General features: G+C 35.6%; 1 protein-coding gene across 1 annotated transcript; it reads left to right on the top strand.

Annotated features, from left to right (window-relative positions):
• The first annotated feature begins 9,382 nt into the window (after window positions 1-9,382).
• LOC149218087 (uncharacterized) lies at window positions 9,383-10,497 on the top strand. The gene has a single exon (XM_089382341.1). The coding sequence runs from the start codon at window positions 9,574-9,576 to the stop codon at window positions 9,988-9,990; it is 417 nt and encodes a 138-aa protein (XP_089238467.1). The 5' UTR covers window positions 9,383-9,573; the 3' UTR covers window positions 9,991-10,497.
• The last annotated feature ends 787 nt before the right edge of the window (window positions 10,498-11,284 follow it).

Raw genomic sequence — 11,284 nt, 5'->3', positions numbered from 1 at the left:
GAGGCAAGCAACAGAAAGCCTTCAATGCATTGAAGGAGAGAATCAGTACAACTCCAGTTCTTGCACTTCCTAATTTAAGACAACCATTTGAGATGCAAATGTATGCAAGTGACTATGCCATGAGAGTGGTCTTGATGCAACATGGTAAGCCCATATGTTACCATTCTGAAACTTTTAATGGTGCAGTAGTTAACTGTCCTATATATGACAAGGAATTGTATGCATTGGTGTAAAGTTTGAAAAAATGGAAACATTATTTGATGGGAAAGTAAGCTATCATTCACAATGATCATCAACCATTGCAATACTTACAATCAAAAACCAAGATAAAATAAGCGAGGCATTCCAAATGGATGGGTTTCTTGCAGCAATTCCACTTGGTGATAAGGTATAAGAAAGGTATCTATAAAAAAGTTGTTGACATGCTTTCTAGACAAATTGTTAGTGCTTCAGTTATTCTTAAGCATAATTTTATCATGCATGAGAGCTATGTTGAACAATATGATTTAGATGATGATTTTAAATATGTATATGCAACTTTGTGTCAAGGCAACCAAGTAGAGGAATTAGATTACCATGTTCATGATAAACTTTTGTATCATCTTGGTAAGCTATGAATTCCATAGGGTGAAAGAGTCATCATCATAAGGGAAGCGCATACTTCTCTTATTTCTAACCATTTTAGTGTAGGCAAGACAATGGCACAATTACAAAGGTATTGTTATTGGCCTCGTATGAATGAAAGTGTGTCACGATATGTAAGAGGATGTTCTTTATGTGCTACAAGTAAGCCTAGCAATAGAAAGTTAGGATTGTATAATCCACTTCCAGTTCCTTCCCATCCTTGGGAAAGTGTTATGGACTTTGTAGGAGGAATGCCCATGTCTAAAAAAAATCATGATTATACTTATGTTGTGGTGGATCGTTTCAGCAAGATGTGTATTTTGATTCCTTGTAAGAAGCAGGTTACAGCTGAATAGACTGCACAAATTTTCTTTCAAAATGTATGGGTGCATTTTGGGTTGCCCAAATCCATTATTTCTAATCAAGATTCTTGATTTGTCAAGAAATTTTGGTCAAGCTTATGGGGACTCATGGACACCAAGTTGAAAAAGAGCACAACATTCCATCCACAAATCGATGGTCAGACAAAAGTGGTGAACAAAACGGTAGTACATCTTCTTTATGGTTATTGCAACAAACATCCTAAGCTTTGGGATGAACACTTACACTACATTCAACATGTTTACCACTGAGTAAAGCAATCATCAACTCAAACATCTCCATTTGGGGCATCCTTTGGATACTTACCAAAATCTCCTTTAGATTTTATCTTTGGGAAATATGTTGCTATTAATGGTCATAGTGACATTGATAAGGCCAAGCAATTCATTGAACAAGTTCAATTGGTGCATTAGATGGTTCAAGAAAAGTTGGAAAAGAGCCAAGCCAAGTAAAAGACAACACATGATAAGCATCATGTTGACCATAGTTTTTAGGTTGGAGATGAAGTTTGGCTTTACATTAGCAAGGAGAGGCTTAAAGGAGAAGGTAAAAAACTGAAACCAATAAGGTATGGACCTTTTAAGATTCTAGAAAAGATTGGTAATAATGCCTTCCAGTTGGATTTGCCTCCATATATGCAAATGTATGCAGTTGTTAATGTTGAGAATTTGAGATTATATGAGCCTCCTTTGATTGAAGATCAAGGAGAGAATGTTCAGATTCCTTCAATAGAATATTTCTCTCCTGAATTTCTTGAATAATTGCAGCAAGACACTATCCTTGATAGAAAAACAAGAACTTCAAAATGAGGGAATGTGGAGTACCTTCGTGTGGGACTCAAAGGCACAAATCCAAGCAAATCCAAATGGATTGAGATTGGAAGGGTGAGGGAACTGTACCCTCATCTGTTTGTTGACTGAAAGTAGTCTTTTGGAGGTCCAAAAGCTTCCAGTGGGGAGGAGTGATCCAAAGGATCACTATAGTGCTCGAAATTCAAAGTGTTCAAAAGTGCTCGAAACCTATAACAGAGCGTAGATCGTGATGAACTGAATCCAACACAACTTCAATCGCTCCAAACCAATAATGTATGCTCTTTGTTATAACATTCTGAACGTTTTCCCAAACAGGTAAAAAATTTGTAGGTTGGATGCAGGACTGCTGACTGGGAACTTCGTACGATGACTTGACAAGGTGACTAGGAAAGTTGAATTTACAAGTTAGGTAAATGGATAGCTGCCAAGTAACCTATTCTAATTGGTTCTATTTTGGGTGTATTTTATTAGTGAGTGAAGTTTTGAGTTGGACTAATGGTGGGATGCCATGTGGCCTAGTCATGGGCTACCACATGGCACCCCGGGGTTCAATAAAATTTGGTTATGTTGGAATAACAACTGACTGGAATCAAACAAAAGACCTCCGGAGCAACAATACAATGCCTTACCGCTAAGGCGCATGGTGGATCTTAATATATGTAGTGGAAAAGTTATATTTAAGCTTTTTTCATTGTAATGTTGGGGGATGGGTTGGGGCTAAGCCCTGGCCCCTGGTCACCCCATGCCCACAAGACCATAGGCAGGGAAGCTGAGGGCTCAGGCTTAGCCTCCACCCAAGGTTCTGGCACCCGCAATAACCAACCACCAAACCACTGCATATATACCCCGGAGTGAAACAATTGAGGGGTAGAGTTTGAGGACTAGCCATCAGTCACCTTATTGCCATGTAACCACATCGAAGTCATAGTGGAGGGCTAAGAAGTCAAGCGCGAAGAAATAGGTACCACCCCACAGTTTCAGCACTACCATATGACCACAACGAAGAGCTCGATAAAGTTCGGTGTTCGAGCACGGAAAAACGAGAACAACCCTAGTTATATGGCAGCTATAGAACCAATTTCTAGATATTTGGGGGCTATGCCGATGGGGGCGGGCAGTTAGCCCCAGCCCCCAGACGCATGGCCCCATGTGGCCCAACTTTTTTGCCATAAGCCTTATTGGGCAATTAAAATAAGCGACATTTTGCACCCAATTCAGCGTGAATCTTGTTAGCGCCAGGTGAAATTATCACTCAGTGTGCCCTGGAAAGGACGAATTCGTAGGATGGTTAGCATTCCAATGCAATTGGTAGATCAATTAGCAGCGAAAACTAGGAGAGAGCATAACTTCTTTAGTTTTGGCCAAATTGAGCCCAACAATAGCCCAGTTGGGGGTTTTTTACTTTTCTGAAGTGATTGGAGACATAATATTTACATTTTGAGAAATGAAAATCCATTTAAACACAAATTTGAGCAGTTATGAAAGAGACCCAACATTGGAAACTGGACCAGGAGATGTAGCCCAGGAGAGGGGTGAACTCCTTTATCATTTTTGTTGTTATCTGTTTGTGATACATATGGTATATTATCTCTGTTTATGTTGTTAACTAAGGTTTAAAATCATTGTTTTATGTGTTTTGTAAAGCGATCCATTACCCAAAATACATAAAATTTTACTTGCAATTTTTCCATCACCTTCAAGTTTACATAACATATCAGGAATACACAGTGCAATATAATGATGCATAGAGTTTCAAATAGAATCCCTTAAGAAAGATTACAAGGGTGGTTAAGATCCATACAGATCAGAAGAAAATTCTCAATGGAATCACAGGGTATGCAGCATCAAAGAAAATTCTGGTTTTGATGGGGCCTTCGGGTACTCCTAAAATGACCCTACTCAAAATTATTGGAGGTATAATTCAAGGGAAGTTGACTAGTTATTTAACATATAACGGGGTTTCTTACAACAATTCCCTGAAAAGGAGGTCAGTACAAGTTTAAATGTTACTTTGAGATTAAAGTTTCATACAAAAGCTTAGATGGCAGTTTTAACAAACATGGTCGAGAATTGTGCATAAATTCTCTCTATTTTTTTTAGTAATTCAAAACGATGAAGTGTTTCTTTCAATTCATCGTAAATTCATTTAGGAAGTGAAAACCAAAATTAATGTCCTTGTAAGATTAATTACGTTGACCAATAAATTACAAAGCCATAAACTAAATTAATCATAGATCTCTTCAACTCAAGTAACACATGAATATAGCAAGTGTTTTGGTTTTATTGTTGTACTTTTATTATTTGTTAAAGTCAAGTAGAACATAAATTTAGCAATTATTTTAGCCTTATTACTATAATTCTAAAGAAAAGGCCATTGAAGAGTTACAACCATGTGCAGGATTAATTTGATTAGAAACTTCTTGTTTTGCACGATAGGATTTGTAACACGGAGGCTTCCTAGTAATATGAGCCAACAACAAAAGAAGTTCTTGGTCTTTTGTAGTTATTTTGTAGATTGAAAAAGACTATCTCATTTTATGTGTCCTCATGTTCTCTCACCTAGAATATATCGATGATGATACAGAAGCTCAATTTGATGGCATTGAAATTTCTCTAGTGTGTGAGATTATAACAACCGAAATCTAGAAGTTATTTCTAATAGAGTTGAGTCAACTATCCTATTCCAAACAAAATGGAGTTGAATATTATAGTGTTGATTGAAATAAATGAAGCGGATATGCAAACAAAGAATACAATGAAGAAAAATATAACTTCTCGATGACAACCTAGAAAAGTATCATTGTTTTTGCAATTCAAAATGGGTTTTGTTTCTCTCATTTCATAGATACCACAGTCTGTAGCAACATGCATTCACAGTCCATAGCAACAACATGCATTCACAATATTGTAATCTCAAGAGACGCTAATTGTCATTATGTATACACCACAATAGACACCGCACATTCCACAATAGACCCTGCAACAACATGCAACACCTGGCACCGCAACAACATGCACCACCTAGCAACTTCAACCTAGCAACTCACTTTAGCTTAGCATTATAGCATTTCATAGCATTTAATATCTATTAAACTATTAAACTAATGCTAGCATTAGTTTACACTTGCAAAACTAACTTCTGAAATAGGGACACATAATATATGATTATGCCATCTCCGTCTTGGGAAGAGGCCAAATAATATGATGAAATAAATTGCCATATGGTTAGCCGACGGGACCAAGTGTATAAGCTGTTGGATCGAGGGTGTATAAGATGAAAACTTAAAATTCAAAGTAAACGAACTAATGCTAATAACGTGATTCTGATTACTATAGTCAGGGACTAATAAGACATACTCAGTGTATTCTTATCTCCTTATTACACCAAGAGAGTGGGACCCCACCTACCATGCTTAATTTGAGTTTCATTTTTAACTTTTACTCCTTTATTTTGAAGAGAACTTATAAATGTCACAATGGTTTGTGCCTTTTGCAGGTAAGTGACTCAATAGAAACTGCCTTAATTGCTCATTCCTCTAGTAAAAACGAATGAATGATATATATATATATATATATATATATATATATATATATATATATATATATATATATATATATATATATATATATATATCTATATATATATATATATATATATATATATATATATATATATATATATATATATATATATATATATCTAATGGGTTTGGGAAATGTTGCTTTTAGTCTTTAATTATTTTATTATTTACATGGATTAAAAAGAGCTATCTTTGGAAGAAGAAAAATTGTACTAGTATTCTGTTGAGGGTAGTTGTTTTTTCCCTAAAAAGTTTTTTTTTTTTTTTTAAACAAATTAAGAATTAAAAAATTTGTTTTAATTAAAGTATGTTAGTAAATATAAGGGCAAGGTTTAATTCCCATGAGGGCCTAACCTAAAGTTGTGGGGGCACCTTAAGTTAGTGTTCAAATGTGTGGTTGCACCCAAAGAGATTATATTAAATGATACCATGACCCCTGCACACATAAGTAATCAAAACTCACCCCTGTGTTCTTTAATTTAAATTTTCTCAATTGAGTTTATCACGGGTGGTTGGGAGTAATGACTATTATATTCCCCACCCAAGTTCAATTCCCAAAAGTGACATGTTGAGCTTTAAGCATTTATGTTGAAAATGTGCAACCTACTTCCTCTAGGTAGTGCTCACAACCTACTTCATATCTTGTGCAACCTGATAAATCTCATCCTTTGATTTGTGTACACTACTATGAATATTCTTGAATATTTCGTGGAGGTTAAATCCCTACCATCCACCTAATAATTATTGATAATCAAATTAAAATTCTAGAAGACCTATTCCAAAATAGACACACCTATCAACATAAATGTTAGTAATTGAACTCTCAGCTAACTACTCAATTTACTAAAAATAACCCTAGTCATGCATGCAATTCGAATTGCCTAGTTTAGTGGAGGAAAAATGCATCATTGTAATTATCAATGTATACTATTGAGTGTACAGGTTTTGCATTGGAGCAGGTGAGCAATTTCTCTAGGATTTGTGCAAGGAAATAGGATAATTCCTTATATTTTAGGAGCTAATTTCTTGAGGAATTGTGCAAGGAAATAAGAGAAAGATAGAGGACTATTTTGGCCCAGTGTTGGTCAGAGCAGGTAGAGAAAGAGGAGATCAATATTGCAGTACAGATTGAGCTTCAAGGAATTAAGCTGCCATTGTAATAGATCCATATTCTCATATGATTTAATACAAAACAGAGGAGAGGTTTTTCCTAGTTGGGTTCCCTAGTGAAAATATTGTATTCATTGTGATTGCATGTGTTTCTATTGTATGTTTTCATTTCCGTAGATTGAGTAGAAGAAATTTGTGTGTATTTCTTTCATTTTGAATCCATTAGCAGTTGCAAATTTCGAGATATTTCTACAATTTCTATTATAAAATAAAATGGAAAAATAATCTAAAACACAAATAGCTAGAATGGTAGTAGTTTATTTCTTGAGAGAGAGAGAGAGAGAGAGAGCAGTTACACTCAAACGCAAAATACTATAAAAGAGGCCAAAATAATAACCTTTTTAACATAAAGAAAGAACCTTAAAGGTTCAAAACCCTAACCTTATAAGATGAAGTTCAAAAAGTTTTGCAAATCGCAAGTTGGTTAGTTGATATGTCAACTTCTTTGGGCAGAACTTTTGTAAATAAACTCCATTTAGGGCACACATTAGTTCATTGCAAAGAAGTATCTAAAGATCACAAATTTTGATTAGGGCTAGGGTTACCATGGCAACCCTTAGAAAACCTTGGCTCCATGAATGGTCAAAAAACGCCATTGGGGACTCAAAACAACCTCAGAATTTTGGGACTCAAACAATTACAGAAATATTGCCAAGAAGATACAGAAAAATTGAGTTAGTGGAAGAGGTGGGTGGCCACCTATATCCATCTAAATTATTGTGTATATATGGTGGGGAGACGGGGGTGTGGGGAGGGGTTCCATTATTATTCTTATATTTAGTATTTTGTTAGCATTTCTTTTCTTGCACAAGTTCATCAAAGTTTTCATATAAGACACTTGACTTCAAACTCAATATCTTTGGTAGTAAAAAAAACAAAATTTAGTTGTTTATTGAAATATTGAGGGATTCATTCAAATGTTAAAATCCTTTCAAAATATAAAATTAATGTAAAAGTACTAGTCCTTTCAAAATATAAACTAAAATTAATTATAATTTATTATAAAAAAAATAAAAATCATTGACTACGTGAGATATTAAATTAATTGAAAACCTTTTTCACAAGAATATCTTCATGTAATACATGGGTTGATAGGTGTGAGGGGAGTCTCTTTAGTTTTGATGGAAGAAAAAAATGCTTGAGAGAACTTAGGTGGTAACTTGGGTTACCTTAAATAAAGAGGTAAAGGCACGAGTGGCACTTTAAGGAATCAACGTGTTACTCAAACATGGCATTGTTTGAATTACTATAATAGGAAATTCAACCCTCAATATATAATGACTACTTTGGGAAAAGAAGCAATAGTGGAAAGGATTACTCATAGGGCAATCCCTTTGTCCAAAGAAACTAGGTTTTTCTCTTTCCTACATGTTAAGTGACAGTTATACAAAGTAGAAGACTATGTGGTTAATAAAGGGGTAACCCCACTCAAAGGAAAAATAATTTTGAAAGATAATAGGGAGAAACAAGTACCCATGTTCCCCTCACACACTTATGGTTTCGACACTATTTCCTCATCTAAAGGGGTTCATACCCCTTGGCATTGTAGGGGACAAGCCTTGACCTATCATTTGTCACATCTTCTCCATGTGGAAGTTGCCACATTTAAGCATTTGAGATTCTCCCCTTTTCCTACTTCATTGCTATGAAAACAAAAATTACCCCTTTCATCTATCTTGTTGATCTTCTCATCTATCATCCTTCAAATCCCAATAAGTGGTTAATGCTTGCCATGTCAGGCATTGGAACTTGAGAGGCAAATGATGTTTCTATATGAGACTAAGAGGTTGAAACTAACTCTTATTTGCACCTAGAAACAATTTTGGTATTTGGAGCTTCGTAGTGGAGAAGATGGAACTTTATTGGTCATTGCATTTTATGGAGCTATTCCAAGAGACAACATGACCTATTGTGGTTGTTGGTGCTACCTATGAAGTGAAATAAAGGATTTTAAAAAATATGTAGATTATTCCAAGCAAGATAAAGAGGCCCTAACTCATATATTAACAGAGGAAAATAGAGTAAAATACCAAAATATCATGAAGGTAGAGGCATTTAATAGGACTCGGAGAATGAGAATAAGAATCATCAGTGACTACAATCCTACTTCCAAATTGACTATTAAAATCTCTACTTCACTAGATGCCCTCTCACATCCACTAACTTAGCATTATTTCTCATATCAATTTACCTCTTATAATTAAACTTCTCAACTCTTTAAAAACTTATTTTATTGATATCCACTAATGACTCCTTAAAAACCTATTTTATTGATATCCACTCTGACTCCACTAACCCTCTCAATAAAACTAAAACTAAAGACAAGTTTACCCATATTAACCCTCTCAGTGCAACTAAAAGCAAGCTTACTCATATTGAGTCTCGGTGCTTTCTTTAGTTAATGTTTTGTTGAAATTTTTATTCCTTACACTATTTCAAGAGTTTGTATTTATAAATATAATATTTTGGAAGATAATTTTCATTCTGTTTTAATTAATTTTTTAAGCTTTAGTGATGAGATACACTTTTAATTTTAGTGACTAATGACAACCACGCATATCATAAGTGCTGTAAAAATATTAAGGTAACCATTTTTACGCCGTAAGGCGTTCCCTCTGAGAGGAACTCCCCTCCATGTCGCGCTGTCTGATTATGGGCCCTTAGATCGATTGTTAGACGATGGAATAAACTCCAGCCATTAGATCGTCTTCCATCCTTAAGACAGTTGTCACTCAATGATGGGCCTTCTCCCACCACATCGCCAAGGGCCTCTTCACCTACGCCGATCTGCAAAAGCTGCCTTACGTTTAGTTTCTGGAGGCTCACGTGGTATACACAGAGCCGGTCACTTGTAATATCTCCCAACGGCACTAGTCACACTTCCCGAAAACTCCAATTTCTGTTTTTCCTTACCCTCCACGCAACCATCCTCCTGTATCTATATATTCATCAACGCACTCTGTTATCGCAAAGTTGCATACCTAGCGATCATCAAATTTGCCAAAATGCCTGTTACAGAGCCACAGTGCGCTGAAAATGAAAAGCAAAACCATACGGGGCGCGGCGGCGGTCTCTGGCGCGTCTGTTCGCTGGAAGATATACGCAAGAAACTGCTGCGATGGGAAAGGAGTCCAACTGCCTTGGAGGCCGAAGCCAAAGTGCTGCCATGGGAAAAGCCCTTTTCAGGCTCCTTAAATGGCAATGAAAATGAGGGTTTTTCCTCAAGAAATGGAGGGGGAGATGGCCCCTGCGTTTTTCAGATGCCGGTGGATTATCCTCGGTATTCCAAGGGCGATTATGAATCGATGCCCGAGTGGAAGCTCGATAATCTTTTTCATGAATACGGTTTGCCGATCAGAGGAGATGTGGCTTTCAGGCGGAGCTACGCCATGGGGAATTTCCTCTGGCCTAACCAACTTTGAATAAAGGTTTCGTCGGTATATGAGTATGCATCCTGGGCTTGATTGATTGGTTCTCGGCAAAGTTTTGAATAAGTTTGGGAGCTCTGTATATTTAGTTATGGATGCTTTCATTGCCAGGATATCGTTTCAGTCCAAATTGTGTTAAGAGGGGTTGCATAGTATTGGGTAGGGTTTGCCGCTTTTACATCTGAAGCTATTTTCGGTTTAGGGTTTTTTACAAACAATTTTTCATTCAATAGGTTCTGCTTACAGTTAAATTATTGGAGTTGTAGGGCTCTGTGCCTTCACAATGTTATAGACGAAATTAGTAAAATTAGTCTTGGAGGGAATTCCGGAGGTCCAGAAAAGGAGGAAATTCCCGACAGAGCTACTGAGCGATAGATAGGAATTATAATCGACTTTAGTAAAGAGTTCCTGGTACACGTGTATGATGCACGTCAGAGTAAAAATCAATAGACTATAGATCTATAAGTTTGTGCATATCTTTGTGTATGGCCCATTATCAAAGGAAGTCTGGTCAGAAAATTTCAAGGGAGATGGGAAGGAGGAAAAATTCTCTTTGTACAATTTTGGGGACTTTTGCTTACAATTTTGGGGACTTTTGCTTACAATAAATGAGATGATATTTCAATATAAAGGCCATTTTGCTGGTTTATCAGGTAGATTATACATCTGTGAGAATTTGGAAGAGAACTTTTTATAAAAAATTAAAAAAACTATTTAAAGCTTAGGGTTTATTGTCATTTTAATGTAGATGGATTTGAAAATCTGAATTTTCTATTCATTATGAATAATAGGCCAGATTGAAAAAATAATATGCTTTTTGTAATCACTTTGGGTAAGTTAAGTATGTTTTTTTATAATCACTTTTTAACATAGGTGCGATTTGACTAGATTCAATGGTTCTTTTCTTTTTCTGGAGAAGAAAAATAACATTCAATAAATGAAAAACTGTTTAAACTGTTTATATAAGTCTATCGCCGCCGAGCCGATAAAACATGACTGTAATTTTATAATTTTAAATTTTAAAAGATTATTGACTGTAATTTTAAGAATTTTAAATTTTAAAAGATTATTGAACTGAGAGCTGTTCTCAATTCTCAATTTTACAGTACAGCTCAGTATGATGTCTTATTGACTGTAATTTTAAGAATTTTAAATTTTAAAAGATTATTGAACTGAGAGCTGTTCTCAATTCTCAATTTTACAGTACAGCTCAGTATGATGTCTAACTAAGAGGATCATTCTACAGTCCATCAATTTTATAGCCTATCAATTCTACAACCCAGTATGA

The sequence above is a fragment of the Pinus tabuliformis genome, chromosome Q (genome assembly GCF_031772625.1).
Source record: "Pinus tabuliformis cultivar Carrire ecotype Pingquan chromosome Q, CPIR1, whole genome shotgun sequence".
Classification (NCBI taxonomy): Eukaryota; Viridiplantae; Streptophyta; class Pinopsida; order Pinales; family Pinaceae; genus Pinus; species Pinus tabuliformis.
Note: the sequence above shows the minus strand (reverse complement) of the source record. Positions and strands in the feature narration are given on the sequence as shown.